The sequence below is a fragment of the Sinocyclocheilus rhinocerous genome, unplaced genomic scaffold, assembly GCF_001515625.1.
Source record: "Sinocyclocheilus rhinocerous isolate Xijiao unplaced genomic scaffold, SAMN03320098_v1.1 scaffold360, whole genome shotgun sequence".
NCBI lineage: Eukaryota > Metazoa > Chordata > Actinopteri > Cypriniformes > Cyprinidae > Sinocyclocheilus > Sinocyclocheilus rhinocerous.
The window spans coordinates 514,118-534,147 of record NW_015653490.1 but is presented as its reverse complement, the minus strand read 5'-3'; the positions used below and the strand labels follow the sequence as shown (position 1 = coordinate 534,147).

The 20,030-nt window shown below is 36.1% G+C and overlaps 1 protein-coding gene across 1 annotated transcript; it reads left to right on the top strand.

Annotated features, from left to right (window-relative positions):
* The first annotated feature begins 1,259 nt into the window (after positions 1-1,259).
* LOC107716424 (death-associated protein 1-like) lies at positions 1,260-18,701 on the top strand. The gene is made up of 4 exons (XM_016522875.1): positions 1,260-1,477; positions 2,654-2,750; positions 14,192-14,234; positions 18,134-18,701. The coding sequence occupies exons 1-4, from the start codon at positions 1,423-1,425 to the stop codon at positions 18,251-18,253; spliced, it is 315 nt and encodes a 104-aa protein (XP_016378361.1). The 5' UTR covers positions 1,260-1,422; the 3' UTR covers positions 18,254-18,701.
* The last annotated feature ends 1,329 nt before the right edge of the window (positions 18,702-20,030 follow it).

Here is a 20,030-nt window from a genome sequence, read left to right as displayed (position 1 = left end):
CGATATGATGTCTATATGATTCTGCACACAATAACACCGGGGTTAATTTAAAGTACAATGGGACAATGGACAATGATCTCAAATATGCTTTCCAAAACCTTTAATGGGAGGAACCCCTTGTGTTGTGTAAATGTGCACTGACATGATTCCCTTTTCCCATTAAAATCACATTCACTGTATTTCTGATTAGAATAATGTGTTTTCTTTCCTGTAGCTTTGCATCATCTAACCTCTTCTCATCTGATGCAATACCAGCTGTAATGATTTCGTAGTGATCAGCATATATGAACACATCACTATCAGGAGTTTTTGAATAAAGCAAACAGAGTTTTTCCAGACATAATTAACCCATGTTCGATAAGATTTTTCTATATTATATCTGCTAAATTTCCCAGACATTATTTTTAGCGTTCTTTTAAACTTTAACCATGGCTTTTCACACTGCGCTTAACCCCGGGTTTCGTCGTTCTAAACCCGCTTATAACTCCGGGGAAGAAACGTTTCACACTTGTAATTTGGAAGCGGGGTTAGGGTCAGTGGTGTCAAATCAAATGGTGACGGAAAACGCAATAATTGGCGTAAAAAAAGAGACCGTTTTATTCTTACCTTTATAGTCCAAAATGTCTATTCTGGAAAACTTGCTAGTACAATCAATCAGCAATAAATTATTTAAGAACGCGAAACGCTGGAGCCTTTACGTAAAGACGTCACGTGCTGCGTTCGTCCAATCACTGACACACCACTAATATGCAAATATGAACGTTAACGTGGCAGAGTTCTGGGTTTAGGAATATACAGTTAAACGTCATCTTATGAATATCCAGGAATAATTTTTTTGATCCCGGGTAAATTATGAGCAGTGTGAAACATGAAGTATTCATTTTACTTCAGTTTCAGAATGACCCAGAGTTAACTATTTCAGGTATGAAAAGCCCTCAAGAGTGCATCGACTGGGGACCTCATCTCAGGTGAGTAATGTTACCATCAAAATTATGTAATTAAATTATTAAATAAATAATGTTGTACTGTTGATTTCTTTATGGGTGCTGTTATTATGATGATTTACATGTTCTTATCTCTCTCAATCACCTGTTATAGGAGATGTGTGGGCTGGTGTAAATTATTAATAAAAGCTACACAGCTCTTCTACAAATGCATGCAGGTTTGTATTTTCTGATTTTCCTCGTATGTTCCATTACACTTTCCATAGTAAAGAGGAGGAACGTCCTTTCTCAATAAACGCTCCTATTGGTTGGAGCCGACCACTAGCGTCATCACGCACCGTTGCCAAACAATGGGCAGGAAAAAGCCACGTTGACGAAATCGACAGTAGTGCGTTATTTTTCAGCCAGGAAACTGAAGGATTGATTTTATTTTGAAGACAACGAAGCAACTCTTTGGAAGAAGCGCTTGACAGCAACCATGTCATCGCCGCCCACAGAGAAAATCGAGACCAAAGCTGGACATCTTCCTGCTGGTAATGTATCTGTGCTACTGCTACTGCTTCTGCTGCTTTTGTTTTTCTGTTGAGAAGTCTAGTGGATCAATCCACCAATGGGCGCCTTTTTATTTGGAAAATGTGCTTGATAAAGTGCATCACTTTAAAATTTTAGACATTGCATAGGATCTCTTATTTATTAAATGTTATTAAATTGCAAAGTGCCATACCGGGTTAATGCTGCTATATAAGTAGTTTATTGGTATAGCTATGCCTTTAAAAAAAATTACAGGGTTGTTGGTTCTATTGTGTGCTCAGGGCCATGACCATTTTCAGTGTTTTTATATTAAAAAAAATGTAGTTCTGAATAAAATTGAATAAATTGTTCAGTACTGTACAAAGTCATGGTAACAGGGTTGACAATTTAATAAGGCAACCCTAACAAAATTTTAAATAAAGGGGGAAAAAATACTTTTCCTGAAAAGGTTCACGTTTTGAAGGGGTGATAATGTTGTAACGACAGTTTTTTTATTATTATTTTAGGAATTGATATGGGTAATTTTACTATGGGGGTGTATGATGATAACAGGGTTGACGCAAAGGGCGCAATTAAAGTTTTATATACAGAGAGAATAAAAATAAGTTAATAAGACCGGGCTAGAATGGGCAAAAAAAGGCTTCTGTCAAAAATAGAATAAAGTTACTGGATTTTTGTTGGTGTCAAGAAAAATATCTACAATAACCTAGTAAAAGTTGGTGTCAGCTTTTCATTGTTTACACAAATGCTTATGAGAGACCTGAAATGGAAGTTCCCTAGTGCAGGATTCAGCTGATGTGTTATGCAGCTTGCAAGCACTTCCCAAGTAGTTAAGAGGCAATGTATGTTAAAGATCAACCATATTTGATTATGTGACGTGGCACAGATTTTCATCCAAATATTTTTCCTTTCACAATGTAATTGTGTGATTTTTTTGCGTTGTTTCACTCTGTCAGCATATCTGTCATTCCGGTGTAAAGTACACAAGAAATCAAGATAACAACATGTGTGTAAAGTCCCTAAAAGCAGGCCAAGGGGGAAAAAAAGATAGCATAAGATTGCACATTAAAACGGCAGCTTGTGATTTGTTATTTGATGACATTGTATAATAAATGCAATTTCATTTACAACCAGTGTCTGGAAATAAACTCTGAACTGTTTTTGTTTATTTGTGGCAGTGAAAGCAGGAGGCATGAGGATAGTTCAGAAGCACCAGTCTGCAAATGATGCACCAGACAAGAATGACAAAGACAGTAAAGAATATGAGACTGAGATGTAAGTATGCTGACATTCACATTAGTGCAGTATGCATTTCAATACCAGTTCACCATCTTTAAAATGAAGATCTCCACCATATACCTGTGCACTGACAGACAGTTTCTTCTTGTGAAGCACATGGTCGTCTATATTTTATGCTATAGGCTTGTCAGAATCATGATTGCTTTGTTTTTTACTGATTGATTTTAGTTATGAAGTATACTTGAAGAGATTCTAGGCTCATAAGTCTTATAATTATGATGCTTCTCCAATAGAGAGTAAAGATCAAAATACATTTCAGTTCTCATATATACATTCATAACTCCCTAGTATCTCTGTGCTCATGTTTTTACTTTCATTTTTGTTTACCTGCACTCTACCAACCTTTTAAAACCTTTTCAGATAAACTATTTCCAGCAATAACCAGCTTCTTATCAAGACAAACAGTATTTTATTTAAATTTACCATTATTTATTGCACGGGTCACTGGAATACTTCATTCTGATTGGTCAGTCGCTGAATTCTGCTGGTGGATATTTTGAATGATAACATTAAACTGTGATTGATTGCTGGCAAACTTAGCTGTGCTAGTTTCATGCCTCATAACACTTTAAAGTCTCTCTCTTCTCACATAATCAAATAAATTAAACTGAAATCATTATTTCATGTTATTTTATTTACTTAGCAGCTGCATAGTGTACAGTCATTGTTTTGTCATAGTGACTTTGTCAGTTTGACATATGTCCTCTTAAGCATAAAAATCCTGTCTATATATCATGTTAAACTGTTTTAAAATATTAATATAGGTAAAAAAATTACTTTTAAATAGGTATTTAAAATTTTTTCAAAAAAGTTTCTATTTATTAAAATGTGTTTTTTTTTTAACACTGAAACAGCAGATCATGAGCTGCTGGCGTGTAAAAAAAAAAACACTGTGCTGAAACACAATACATACATTTATTTAATTAAATCGCATCCTTTGCAATTTGATAATTACACTAAGCCATATCTCGTTTTCATTTTGAATGTGATTAATCATGCAGCCCTACTTCTAAATTCTAAGTAGCCCACTTCTTACTTGACTGTAGTAACGCTATCAAAAGGTTGTAAAGTCTTTGTTCAACATCGAGTCTGAGTTGAACATTTGATCAGTGACACAGGTGTGCAATTCCCATGTGACTGCAGGCACATGGAGAGGTTCCTGCTAAACCAAGAAATGTTTTTCTTAGCTTAGACTCCCTCTGTTCTGTGTTGAAGCGGCCCACACTAAACCAAAATATTTATTGTGACGATGATTATGTTAGTGCCCATCTGTCACTCGATGACTAAGAGTGAAGGTGAATATGGCAGCACACTGTCGTCTTTACACAAATTTCTGGATTTTTGGTTGCAAACTAAATGTAACAATCTTGGGTGTGTCCGTTAGGAAAATGTGGCAACAGCCAGATATCCCCACATGTCCTTTTTTTCCTTTTTCTTCATTTTGGTTGAGTGTGTTTAGATTAAATAGCTTTCTTTGAGTTTTCCACTTGTTGCTAGGTAGCTGACTAGCTTTTAGTTGCGTAAGTGCATATGTGCAGTGCAAAAGTTTTACAGTCCTCCGATTTCCTCTTTTGCTTTTGTGTTGTGTCATAGCTGACCTGTTTTCAGCAATACTGAGGTGTGTTCACAGGGTTTGACTGCTGATTCTGGTGGGCATTATGGCTTTGTTAGCAGTCCCCTCCACCCGATGACTGATCAGCCGTCCCATTACAGTGTATCTGCAAGCGAGCCCTTATCAGCTCACTCAACCTGCTGCAGGAAATCCTACAAGGTGTATCATTCCCGAACAAGCTTAAAGCTGCTTTAATATCTCTTTGGCTTTCCTTCAGAAACATGGCAGCCATTCGTGAGTGGACATTTCAGGGAAGACGTTGAAATACGGATTCAGTTCCCAAGAAATGCACTGATGTTAGAATGTGATCCGTCCACCCACGTTATTAGGTTTGGCATTTTCTCGCACCGCTGGCAAGCCAAGAGGAAACTCGCCATTTTCCTGTGTAGTCTCTTTGAGCTCAGATGTTTTTCCAAAGCTTGTTTTAGTTGTTGACACCAGTGAGATTCTTTGCATGGTTATTATGGTGGTTGGTTAGTATACGTTAATTCAATCTATTTCTGGTGTAGTTATAGACTAATAGTATGTTATAGGCCCGTTATTTTACCTGCTTGGCTGATTAATAGATGTTTGTTTATCCTTGTGTCGATTCCTAAAACTCCCAATTTTATTGTTTTTATTATTTATTTATTTTTTTAATAAATCTTATCAAAGGAGTTTCAAGCATTTAAAGTTATATTACCCTTAGATTTCCATATGCAAAAAAAAAAAACACACACACACAAAACACAGGAGCAAAACATTACAGCAAAAATCTTCTTGTAGAAATTATTTTCCTATATATTTAATATTAATATAAAAATATCTACATTTTTTTTTTTACATTTTTCAAGTGAATGCAAACTGAATTAATTTACTGAATTTATTATATTAGCTATTTGTTGTAATTACATTTCATTTTCTCATATATCAAAATCGAAATGTAATACATTTAATTGATTTTATATTTATGTTCAATACTTTTCTGTATGTTTCTGTATTTATGTAACTGCATACAATATGTTTACAATAGAATAGCTGAGCAAAAATTGTGCATTCACACCCTAACGGATTTAACAAAATTAGATTCTGACTTGTAAAAAGTGTGCACATCCTCGTAGAACTCATAATTACAACCTGTAAACTCAAAAGCTGCTCTGACTTGTACCTTCTGACTGCTGTAGTGTCATGCAGAAACACTCAAAGTGGCAGCGACTTGAGTAGTAAAATTCTTTAGTAATATTTCTGTTTAATAATTCTTAAATTGACTGCTGATGATGTCAAAATAATGCAAGAATAATCTGACATGAATCTGATAAAAGAACAGATTATTAGAATCTTATGATTAGAACAGAGATGAATAATTTACTAATGTAAGTTTAATAGTAATGCATGTGCAAAAAAAGATATATATTGTGGTTTTGGCTACTGATTACTCAAATTACACAGATTCATTTTGGCATTAATAGTGTTGCCATAGAACAGGGGTAGGCAAGTTCGGTCCTAGAGAGCCGCAGTCCTGCAGAGTTCAGCTCCAACCCTAATCAAACACACCTGAACAAGCTAATCAATGTCTTCAGGATTACTAAGGCAATAGGCAGGTGAGTTCTTTTTTCAGGGTTGGAGCTGAACTCTGCAGGACTGCGGCTCTCTAGGACCGAACTTGCCTACCCCTGCCATAGAAACTCATAATTCCAAATCAAGGGACATGAACAGCTCAGAGTTAATATTAATGTTAGTATTAAGAGCCAGTAGAAAAACAAGTATCCTACCCTAAGTTTAGAAATTTATAGATAATCAAATTGCATTTAACAACCAAGGAGACATTTTCTTATCTGATCCACCATGCTACTTGTGGCCCTCAATGTATGCGTGTGGGGGACACGCATAACTAAACACAATAATCCATCAGCAAAAGTGAGTCATTATGCTGAATGCTGAATAACGCATTTAGTGAGTCAAAAGAAAAAGAATTTGCCAAAATAATGTACCAGACATGGGCAAAATGCAAGACAATAGTTGCAAATAGAAACTCAAAAACAGGGAGAGACTGAAACAAAATCCTTCACAATACATCCTCAGAAAGTGCTGTGGAATTAAATTAGGACCTCTGTGACCCTGTCTCAGCTGAGTTTAGTTTCAGAAGGCTGGAATGGGGGGAATTGTACAGTAGTTGTACAAGGCCAATGCACAAGACCTGGTATAAGGGACTAATAGTATGTTATAGGCCCGTTATTTTACCTGCTTGGCTGATTAATAGATGTTTGTTTATCCTTGTGTCGATTCCTAAAACTCCCAATTTTATTGTTTTTATTATTTATTTATTTTTTTAATAAATCTTATCAAAGGAGTTTCAAGCATTTAAAGTTATATTACCCTTAGATTTCCATATGCAAAAAAAAAAAACACACACACACAAAACACAGGAGCAAAACATTACAGCAAAAATCTTCTTGTAGAAATTATTTTCCTATATATTTAATATTAATATAAAAATATCTACATTTTTTTTTTTACATTTTTCAAGTGAATGCAAACTGAATTAATTTACTGAATTTATTATATTAGCTATTTGTTGTAATTACATTTCATTTTCTCATATATCAAAATCGAAATGTAATACATTTAATTGATTTTATATTTATGTTCAATACTTTTCTGTATGTTTCTGTATTTATGTAACTGCATACAATATGTTTACAATAGAATAGCTGAGCAAAAATTGTGCATTCACACCCTAACGGATTTAACAAAATTAGATTCTGACTTGTAAAAAGTGTGCACATCCTCGTAGAACTCATAATTACAACCTGTAAACTCAAAAGCTGCTCTGACTTGTACCTTCTGACTGCTGTAGTGTCATGCAGAAACACTCAAAGTGGCAGCGACTTGAGTAGTAAAATTCTTTAGTAATATTTCTGTTTAATAATTCTTAAATTGACTGCTGATGATGTCAAAATAATGCAAGAATAATCTGACATGAATCTGATAAAAGAACAGATTATTAGAATCTTATGATTAGAACAGAGATGAATAATTTACTAATGTAAGTTTAATAGTAATGCATGTGCAAAAAAAGATATATATTGTGGTTTTGGCTACTGATTACTCAAATTACACAGATTCATTTTGGCATTAATAGTGTTGCCTTTAGTGAGTCAAAAGAAAAAGAATTTGCCAAAATAATGTACCAGACATGGGCAAAATGCAAGACAATAGTTGCAAATAGAAACTCAAAAACAGGGAGAGACTGAAACAAAATCCTTCACAATACATCCTCAGAAAGTGCTGTGGAATTAAATTAGGACCTCTGTGACCCTGTCTCAGCTGAGTTTAGTTTCAGAAGGCTGGAATGGGGGGAATTGTACAGTAGTTGTACAAGGCCAATGCACAAGACCTGGTATAAGGAGCCAAAACTGAACAATAGACCAAAGTAATATGCCTTAATAGTCATCTTAGACTCGATTTCCTTCATCTGGGTTGGTTTTGTTTGGTGAAAGCTATATGTGGTGTCCTCTTCAAACATTATTCCTTCACAACGCTCCCATACATGCCTATAAACAAATTCACAGATGTTTTCAGTGAGATCCAGATGAAGTCTAATGCTTTCCATGGCCGCGGATCATTGAACCTTTATGAGCAGCTCTGGAGTGAGAACTTCCCTCTCAGAATTGAGTTTCAGAATGAAGCGTTCCTGCTCTGTATTTCATCTTTTATTATAGATATTAATAAATTAAGTGTGTCCAGTAGCCGAATGTGCCAGACGTGCACATTCACTCTCCTGTGTCACTCTTCCTCCATGTGTTCTTTGCTATCAGAGAGATGGCCTGTAAGCAGGTGGCTTATGATGGGAAAAATTGCACGTTTGTCCCAGCAAGTCAAGTGGCACTGTCTGGGGACCACCTGTCAAATGTAATTTAGTCTTCTCAGATGGATCAGAGGCCAAAACGGAATGGGTCTGAGACGCTAATGTGATGTGCTGGTGAGCTCACTCCTTGATGTGTCCACCTGCTCATGACCCAGGAACCTCCGCTGTCTTCCCTGTCCTATCCCCATACAACTTGAGCCTACAGTATATTTCAACCATCTGTTTCTCGCGATGGTCCGCAAACTGCCCGCATGATGTAATATTCGTCATCGGGTGTGTCCGCGGATGCTGCACATACAGCAGCGCACACGCAAGGTGAATGTTGAGACCACTAGAGTCCACTATGTGGAACTGCGCATGTGTTGAAGTCGTCCATCTGTGTTCATCCGTGTTCATCCGTGGTTGAGTATACTTTGAAAGATGCGCAGACACAGCTGTGCACGAGATGGAGCGGAACGTGGAAAAAGAAGTATACCCGGTCCTTTACCGTCTCACTATTATGCTGTTTGGTGGTTGCTCCAGTGACTTAGACTGATTTGTTTAGGGTAATAGAAGACACATGGGTGAATTCACTGAACAGTTGATTAGTTGCCATGAAATAGTACTAAGCTGTGAGTAAAAAAAAAAAAAAGTTTTGTTGTTTGTTTGTTTTTGTTTTTTTGAGAATTTAACACTATTTGCCTCCTGGAATAAATGTTACGCTGCTACTGCCTTCATTCGTTTTATTTAAAAATTTATATAAAAGGTTTATACATGTTTCTAAAAAAAAATTATATGCAATAAAGTTTAAAAGTATGGGGTTGGCAAGATTTTTTTAAAATTGTTTTTGGAGTCTCTTATGCTCATCAAGGCTTCATTTATTTGATGAAAAATACAACAGTAACGTTGTGAAATGTTATTGCAATTTAAAATACTTTTGTTCTATTTTGATCTATTTAAAAATTGAATTTTTTCCTGTAACTCAAAGCTGATTTTTCAGCATCATTATTACTCCAGTCTTCAGACATGCTGATTTGATGCTCAAAAACATTTATTATTATTATCACAGTTAAAAAATTTATTGCTGCTTAATATTTTTATTAGATGGTGTTTATCAGTTGTTGTTCTTTTGGAACAATGGAATTTATTGACACCATTGAATTGAAGAGTAGTGTTAATGATATAGTAATAATTGGTAAATATTAACATACATTTTATAACAAATATTCCTAATTTTTGTTTGTTTTCATAGAAATAATTAGTCAGAATATTAGGGCATTCCAGTATGTCGATGGTTTAGATGTTGTAAACAGTTTTCCTAAGACAGTAAGAATGTGTTTAACATATGGAGTGTGATTGCTAGTAACTGGCAGGCAGATTCAGGTCATTAGCTGAACCCTGGAGTAGAAGCTGCTTTTGTAGAAGCTCATAGGCTGGCTTGCGACTATTCTCACACACTGCAATTTTTGACCACTTTACAGTAACTTCATCCACTGTGCTGGGGGAAACAACATTGCATTTCAGCCCCTGCTAAAGCGCATCCCACTGCCTCTGTGGATGAAGCGATGGTGAAAATTTGGATGGGGTGCTGACTTAATAAACCAACACGAAAAAAAGAAAATAAAAATGGACAGTTTGATGACAATTATTTCCATGCTAGTTTCCCTCTCTGCACTGTTTAGCGAAGTGTGCTGACGCTATTGGAATAATGGGCTCTTGGTGTGTTGTTTCAGTTAATCTGCTTAAATTTTCCTCACTGCTGTGTCGAAAGAATTCCTGTATTACTGTTATGTTATCTCATTACCATAGAAGTTACTTTTCAAATGTTCTGCCTGTCAGTCAAACCACACATGGAGCTGCATAACTAAAGTCTAAATCTGACTTCACCATCCGCCCAGTGGCTTTGAGAAAAGATCTTTTGTACATTATCCAGATTTTTGCCTAACTGGATCCTAAAATCTGTCATAATTGTGAGTATTTTATTTTGGCAACACGCATTTCCTTTTTTTCATCACCGGTTTTCAGCAGGAATGTGAATTTATAATATAGGAAAAACCTCAAGGGTTAGTCTCACTACTGCAAACTGTTGTACGATTAAAAGGAACAGATACTGATGCCGTTTTACCCCATACCTTGGTTAATTTCAGAAGGGAAGTGCTTTTTAATCGGATAATAGTAATTATAGCAAGCCTTTCATCAGAGTGCTATTGTGTGCGTATCATGCCCACCTGTGTGTGGTTTTTCTAACCTATCATCAGGCCTCACAGAAAGCTCAGCAGAATTGTAACACCTCTCATTAACAAACTCATATCGGTTTGGGTTTGTTTTTTAAATATTTTGGTTCATTTGATTGTGGTTTCAGCCGCCAATAAGAGTGTACTACTCTGAGATCTGTTTCACAGGTGTTTTCCTCTGTCCACCCCTGTATTTATATTCTGTTGATGTTGAGACTCAGTCTCGTTTGCTGCAGAGGCTAAGCATAGAGCTTCAGGTCCAGTCCAATTTTGCTTAGTTTGCACAGCACATTCCCTCAGCTCCAGACAAGAGGTTTTTGCTGTTTCATTTTGATTTAGCTCATCAGTAAATAAAAGCTATAATAAAAGCAAAGGCCACGTGGTTGCCATGACGACAGCAAGTTTTGAGCCTCTGTGCCGACTTGTAACGAGCGTCGGCTTGTAACGTACCAGCACTCCAGTCTTCAGTGTCACATTATACTTCAGAAATCATTCTAATATGCTGATTTGAAACAAGATACATTACAATTCAAAAGTTTGGGGCAAGTAAGATTTTTTAAAAATTTATGAAATAACACTTTTATTCACTATACATTAAATTGATCAAAAGTGACAATGTTACAAATTATTTATTTCCGATAAATGCTGTTTTAACTTTCTATGTTGCTTTTTTAACTTTCTATGTTGCTTCCTGGAAACCAATGCATCACGGTTTCCCCAAAAATATTAAGCAGCAAAAACTGTTTACTTTAAACATTAATAATTAGAACTGTTATTGATAATTAAGCATCAATAATAACTGATAACTGAGCACCAAATCAGCATATTAGGATTTTTCTGATTTCTGAAGGATCATTAGACACTGCTGCCTTCTGTATAAATTGTAGACATCTTCTGCACAAGAAAATTCTGCCTTGGCTTTCACTTACATTAATTCCAGTAGAGGTTCAGTTTACATTAATGTTTTTGTTCAAGATGATCAATTCAGTATTTCAGGTATTGACTTTCATATTAACCTTGTACTTTATTTCAGCTTGTGTTTTTCCATCAATGATTTTACCTAAATTAGACACTCTTTAGGACTTTAAACGTCTCTGGCCTGGTTTAAACCCAAGCACACTGCTGCCACCCTCAGGTAATGAATGGCATTGCTGAGAAAGGAATTAGGGTGAAACATGCACCTGATTAACATTTTATGTATGATAACTCTTAATCTGTACACAAAGAAAGTTCGAAGTGTTGGGGTTAATAATTATATCCCAAAACATAAGCTTTTGAATGACCTCCAAAGGAGAGAAATAGATAACATTTATTTTATCAGTTTTTATGTTTTCATCCTTCACCATTCAGCAAATTCTAAACAAGCTATAAATATAATCCTGCTTGCTTTTTTGAATTCATTCACAGAGCGATTTCAATAACTTGGCTTCTGATGCCAAAATCTCACATTTTCTGGAAATGGGGCTTTATAAGATTTTTGCCCATGGAAAAAGGAGTGTCCATTTAATCTGAGATTATACAGCTGTCTCTTTTAAAAGATAGGAAGCTATGAGACAGGTTGAGCAGCACTGTTATGCCTCAAAGTGAGATTATCCCTTCGGTAAGTCTCTCTCTCTCTCTCTCTCTCTCTCACTGTCTTGAACTATCTTTGGAGTTTCCTTGGCTTCTCAGCGAGATGAAAGCCACAAACTTCTGACATATACTGGATTTCACAGCATTAGCGATGAAGCCCTTTCTCACAGTGCCCTCATTTATGTTCAGTCTCAAGGATGTTGTGATAACGCTGTGATAACAATTTAATTGTCTCTTTATATAGCTCTGTTTCCTGCAGAGTGCGAGCGGTTGTGTAATGTGCTACGGATGCTGTAGTATTTGACAGGGGATACTGGAAATCAGCCACTCTTCAAACTTTCTCTGACATTATAATTCTATTTCGAACAGACCATTTTTCTTGTCAAGGTCAATTATCACTCTTGACCTTCTCTTCTGACTTAGTGCTTTAAGAGAAACGGTTGGCTTTGGAAAATGAATGAGAGTCATTTCTGAGGCTGACGGCTTGCACAAGCCTGGAGCCATGTTTCTGCTCTGTGCTCAGATGGTGGCGGTAAATTCCCTGTCCCTCAGGAATTTTTATAGGCCATTTTGTACCTTACCCACTGCCTGGAGCACCTGGTTTTGCGTCTGACCCCTCCGTTTACTCCCCCTAGTTTCCACATGTGAATTCAGGCCTTGAGAATTGACCATCATCAGTGCCATGCAGCCTATTGGTTAATGTTAACCAATATGCAAATAGCTATTTAGGCAGTATCTTGTTTATTATCTTGTTTCACTACTCAGTGATATTGAATACCATGTTAGGCTACAATTAGAAGAGTAATTATCATGCTAATCCCACTGTAATTGGTGGTCTGGTGAATGTCGAACACATGCAGAATGTGAAATCTGTATGATGATGTTTCCATCAGTGCTGTAGCTAATTTGCTGCATTAGCATTCCATCCATGCATCCAATTAGATACATGTCCGGATGGAGAAGACGCTTCCTTCCAGCAGAGTGTTCTAGTGGAGTAGAGGGCATCTGCTGACAGCCGTGTCAGGTTTCTGATTGAGCTTAATTTTACTCGAGCTCCTGCGCCCATAATGATGCTGCCTGTTGACCTTCAGCCAATCAGCACAGGCCTCACACTTTGATTTCATACTGCCCGACAATCTGCTGTCAGCTCGGCATTGATAAAATAATAAAATATGTATTTGTGGATGCTGATAAATAGCCCTGATGATTTGTCATAAAGCATTGCTATATCTTTAGGGTTTTGTGATATAGCTACTACAATACTATATCTTTACTATAATAATTAATATCCCAGTATTAATCATTAATTAAATATTCATATTCAAACAATCGTAATTCAGTAATTATTAATTGTATATTTTTAATTAAATATTTATCTTTTTTTTAATGTTTACTTTTCAAATATTAACATTAAAATATAGTATAATAAATCATTATTGATTAAATTATGAAATATAGCAATTTAAGTAAAAGTCAACATCCAGGTGCATTCAAAATCTGTAATGAAAGAATGTCAATCTGAGATACAGTGGGATTTGCTATGCATTCAAAGCACATTTTAAAAATCTGTAGTGTAAAGTGTAAATTAGTTAGTTAAAGTAGTTGGGGAGGATTTAGATGAAAGAAGAGGAAATCTTACTGTTGAGGCAGATGTACAACCTAACTAGCTGCTGTCTAAATTTACATTCACATGTATTGGATCTCTTATGAACTGTTTGCTTTTAATTGGTTTATATGCTTGGAAACCTCATCTCATTTCACTCATATTACCAGCAAACACAAACTTTGGCCTTTACCTGCTGAGTAAATTCAGTTTAAAGGTGTCTCTGGCCTGGACACAAGGCAGCACTGTTGAGCCAAATCTGGCTGGAATCCGCGAAAGGATTTTTTCCCCCCTCTAAAATATGAGTGGTGCTATTCATTACCAGAATACAGAGTTGTTTGTGTTCTCCTTCACATATTCCCTGTGGAACAATTCATAATCCTAAAAAATCAGAGACTGATTAATATACAAGCTTATTTACAATCGGTTGCTATTGGAGAATGGTTTGCTTCATAAACACTTTGTCATCGGTTTTGTTCATGCTTTATTAACTTGCACATATATTTAAATGTTTTTTTTTTAAATGCATTACTTTCTGTTTGTAACTCTTTTTCCCCCCTCAATCTCTAGCCCACCAAAGCTGCATGTTGTGGTCTCAGGAGTTGTCACTAAGGTATGTACACATGTCCATTTTTTACATCCTAACATCTAAATCTAAGGCCACATTGTCTCTGGTCCTACATTTTGTGTTTTGTTGGTCTCTACCAGTTGTGCTATTAACTTTCTATTGGCTTCATCCAGAGCAACCTGGAGCAACCGCTGCTGTTTTCAAAAGATCTGTTCACACCAAAGACCGATACCTTAATGTTCATCAGGCTAAATTCTCCCCTCTACTATAGTTGAGACTGATGTATAAATGCACCAGCTGGTCTGCCCACAGAGTAGAAAATAGGAGAAGACAGTCAAATGGCTCTTTGAGGAAAAAAATCACAGCGACAGGATTAGGGCTGGGTTTTGACACAAATTTCACAATTCGATTCAATTCAATATCGATTATTTTGGATATATATCAAGTACAGTACTTGCCAAATTTTTTTCAAGGAAACAAATCTCTCAACTAATGTTCTAAAATATACATGAGTCAGTTGGTACTACATTACTATAATATTGAAGGTTAAAACTGACTGATTTGTAGGCTATACAACTGCAAAAATTGTTTTTTTGAAATATAAACATTTAAATGGTGGCTGTCATAAAAAATTGATGGATTTATTCAAACATAAACTAAACATTGAAGAACAGTAAAAAAATTATAATGAATATGTTATATGTTGCATATATTTAGCAAAATACCCCTCTCTACAGTTTATTTTTCTATCTGACTAATGAGTTTATGGTTACCTAATATGTATTTTCTGAGGTAAATGTGACGTTACATTACATATTGTTTACAAGCCATTATTGATGTCTTTGCGCAGCTGAAACACAGATTGAGCGATTACATGAGACAGGATATGGATTGTAAAGTTGTAGTCTTTCTTTTAACTTACCTTCGGATGTTTAGTCATGTTAATTTTGTGCTGAAATTGGTATTAATGTGGAGGAGATGATCGGTTCACGTGCGCCTCGCGCTGCTGCGTCTGTTGAACTGAGGCGCTACAGCGATCTGTCACAAAGCACAATGCTTATTGCAATATATTGGATGGGAAGTGCCCTTCGATGTTCCGTCCATTAACTGAAAACAGGCTAGAATCGATTCTTGGGATTTAAGAATCGATATCGTTCCGTAAAAATGAGAATCTATTAATATCGAGGTATGGATATTTTTTTGCCCAGTCCTAGACAGGATGCAGATCAAGCAAGCTGTAGTGATTCATTTTAAGTCCAAATCAATTTCCAAACCCAGTTTTGTTTTAATGTCAGAATAATTTAACACAAGTATAAATATACATTCATGTACATAAATAAACAGTATTATATTTTATAATAACATTTGAATAGTTTATAAAACATATATTTGCATCTGGTGTAAATGGGCCTTTATACAATCAAAAGTAGTGCCCAATTCATTTTAAACCCATGCTGAAATTTAAAATCACCCAAGCTTGGCCTTATGAAACCCCAGCCTGAGGATAGTTTGCTCCGATAAAAGCTGTTTTATTCTTGCATCACTTATTGAGATAATATCAATAGTCCAATGCGCTGGAGACCCTGTATAAGGGTTTGTCGAAGAGCTTGTCCCATAGAGTCCATTCTGCTCATTTCCAGCTCGTTCTGACCTTAATCCGCTCTGCCGCCACGGGATTGGCCGTGTCTCAGGATTTATTGTTTTGATGAAGGCTGTGACATAATGCATCCATCTGTGTGTAAGGATAAGGATGTGCATGCAGCGTTATGAGGGAGATTTCGCTGTATTATTATATACAGTCCTCGATGTGAACATGTCAGATGTGTAAGAGAACATCATGTTTAAATACACATTTCAGAGCGTGACCCTACAGGATGTCGCGATGCACATGAAGTCCTTTTACTGAGGCATTGGACTCCTTTTACTTTTGAAGTGATTTAAACAGCTTCTAGTGCTCAAGTGACGCAATTTCTGCAATATTTCCTCTCTAAATACTCGCATCTAAGGCTCTTTTTGTCCTCTGGCAAGCTGGTAAACAGACAGAAAACAGAAAATGCCATGCTTGTGTTCAGTCTTGGCTCGTTACACTGTCTTGGACTGTCCACCCCGTAATCTACTTCAAAAGCTTCACATATTTGCTCTGAAAGACTCTCTCATACAGATTAAAGTGATGCAGAAGAATGTCTGCGGCTGCTGCTCTCTTGCAGTAGGATTTTTATCCTCACTGGGCATCCAACGGCTGCATGTCAGACACTTCTGTGTGCCTCTTCTCTTTCATGTTAATAGACATGAAACTAAGGCAAAGAGCTCTCAGCATCTCATAAAATGTCGTTTAGATTTTTCAAAAGATGGCAGCTAGAAAATATATACAGACATCTTTGTTGTTGTTAATATGAATCATCATAATTAAGCAACATCACAATCAAACACTGAATATCATTCTAAACGGCACAGTTGTGAGTGTGATATTCCTTAGAAACTTAAGGTTTTTTTTTTTTTTTTCGTTTTGATTGGATCAGAAAATAATTTTGACGTTCACAGCATCCTTTTCAAAAGATAACCATTTAGAACCAAGTAAAAATAAAGTTAAGGTATTTTTCAAATGGGCGCACACTGTGCTAATACGTATTTGAAGCAAAATATTAATGTTATTAAGCATTTAAAAATAATGTTTGGTTTTTTTCTGAAAACATGAACAAAAATTCTTTTCAATTGTTAAAATTACGCAATTACATTCAATTTAATTTCGTTGATTTTCACTTTTAAGTTCCTTGATCAGTTTTTAACCCCTGGCTTTTATTGAGTAACTCGGGAGTCAGACAGCAAGTTTGTTCTTATTCCATCTTAATATTATTTAAGCAAAAAACTATCAAATCTATCTAAAAAAAAAAAACCAACGCTTCCACTCCGGACTGGTACACTGCAAACACAACAGCATTATTTTAGTATTATTTTGGTAACACTTTACAATAAAGTTCATTCGTTAACTACTTTAATTAACATGAACAAAGAATAAACAATACTTCTACATCATTTATTAATCTTAGTTAATGTTAACTTCAACATTTTCTAATGCATTATTAAAATCAAATGTCGTGCTTGTTAACATAGTTAATGCACTGTGAATTAACATGAACTAACAATGAACGGCTGTATTTTATTTAATTAACATTAACAACGATTAATAAATACTGTAATAAATGTATTGTTCATTGTTTGTTCATGTTAGTTTATACATTAACTAATGTTAACTAATGGAACCTTATTGTAAAGTGTTACCTTTATTTTTATAGACTAATACATGTTTTAATCATATTTTGAATTTGATTTTTATATTTTGTTTTCATTTTCATTTTACTTCAATTTTAGTAATTTTATGCTATTGTCGTTTTATTTATTTTTTTATTACTATTTAAGATACATTTATTTTAGTTTCAGGTTTAGTTCTGTTTAAGTTTGTATTTGTTATTTATATATTAGGAGTTTTAGTGCTTCAACTTATTTCTGTTGCCAAAAACAACATTTCTAATTTTCATACATTTTTTTTTTTGTCTAACATTTATATTTTATTTCAGCTTTATTTCAATTAACAGAAATGTTTGAAATAGTTTCAATTTTAGTTAATGATAATAAACCCTGGATCACAGACAGTGGTCATTAGTACTGGGCTGCGTTTCCCAAAAGCATTGTAAGCCTAAGTAGATCGTAGAACCATTGCCACCAATACTGAAGCTTACGAACTTAGCTCACGATGCTTTTGAGAAACGCAGCCCTGGTCGACAACAGAGCACTCTTGAAACACCCTTTGGCCAATCAGATTAGAGAACCAGGACTGAGTTTTGTACAATTAATGGTGTGATTTACTGCACACAAAGCATTGGCCATGTCACGTATCATACGCACATATTATAATTAGCTGTGTTGCTATTGGTTGTCCTTCTCAGGGGGATAAAGACTTCACTCCTGCTGCTGCCCAGGTGGCCCATCAGAAACCTGTGCCCGCAGTACAGAAGCTGCCTCCCTCCCACAACATCAACCAGCACATCCACCAGCCCCGGAAGTGAGCCTTCACACAACTCTAGACCACCCCGGCCCCCCCACGCGGGGCCAAGACCACACCACCCCTAACACCTGCTCAGGTTGCCAGGAATCTCTTGCCCTCAAGCATTCCGTACGCCCCTCCCCCAACCCCCTTCCGTCTGTGCCTGCAAGTGTCCTGTTTCCACCAGTATCATGACAAACGTTCCCTTTCCTGTTTCTTACTTGTAGATCATTGAAACACTAAAATTGAAAGCTCCATTGCAAATCACTAATCAGAAACATGTTAATTATGTGGGTTCACTTCACGAGGGATGCGTGGAGCTGTGTTTTATTGTTTTAATTTTGTTTTACATAAATAGTTCCAGAGAGATGTAAGTTGTATAAATTGTTTATTTTGAAGTCGGTGAATGTTGTATATTAGGCATTAGGTACTAGGTGTGGCTATCTGAATAAAGAGTTAACATAAAACCACACACGCCTTTTTGCTCTTAAAAACAAGTTCATAAGCTAGACTTGCATTACCTGATGGAAATAACAGTGCTTTCGCAACAAGTAGTAACATGTAAGGCTGAAATGATTTACAAAACTGTAATAGGGAGTCTGTGTGCATTGGGTTGAATTAATCTCAGAAATTGTTGGAGAATAAACAATATAATCCCAGACAAAATAATCAGTTTCTGAAAAATTGCAAATGAATGTTGAAAATATAGATGTGTGTGTGTGTGTGTACATAAACACAATATATAAGCATAAAATTTTTTTTTTTCTATAATCTTAAATTTTACATGCATTTTTGTATTTTGAATTAATTGCAGACGTTTAAGGAGATTAAATGAATTTCAATGATGCTTGCTTAAAAAAATCATATACATGTATATATATATTTATATACTGTGTGTGTGTGTGTTAGGAAGAATTCAACGTCTTCAAAATGTTTTATGCCATTTTGAGCTGTTCATGATAGCGATCTGAACTAAATTGTAGAAATTTGTGGAGAGTAAGAAGTAGAGGAATTTCAGTACTAATGTAAAAAAATGTAAACAATTGCCATGTCTGTTTTGTCCTAATAAATATTATTAATGAGGTTAGTAAGTATATGCTCTCAGCTCAGCAGGAAAAGTTCATGTGTAATCCCATGGCCTACTTTTCATGGTCTGTGAACTAGTAGAGAGTGGCAAAGCCCGTCAGCGTCCTGTTCTGTTCTGTTCTGTCTCAGCTCATGCAGCGCTGAGCCAACAAACCTAATGCCACTCAGGATTTGCCCCATTCTCTTCCTCTCTTTCATTATCTCATGTTCTCAAGCTCTCCTCTTGTCCCGCTCCGTTCACTTTGTGTTCCGCTCAGGTGTCGATAAGAGCCAGCAGCTGCCGCAAACTTCGGCTTGTTCCCACAGCATGTTCTGGACCCAAAGCAGCAAGACTTCTGTGGAACGTGCAATTAGCACACCATCTGGCCAAACCTGCTGTTCCCACTCGGACAAGGTGAACCTCAAGAGCATGGGTGGTAAACCCTTACGAAATGTCATGTTTCAGGTCAAGGTTGTACTTTTCCACAGAATGATATCTGGAAATTGAGCACTGGCTTTGAAGCCATTTCAGAGTGACCCAAACCCTGGGGTCTATCTGACATTCAGTCCTTCGCAGTGTATTTGTCTTTGATAGGCTATCAGCGCTGCCGCAGATCCCACGTCAGTATTTTGGTTCCCCAGCAGAGGGCACTTCATTGTTCTTCATACAGTGTTGTCCTGAGGCAAGTGCTGACCTTGCAAGACTGATAAGTCCCTCGGCGTCTGTCAGCTCA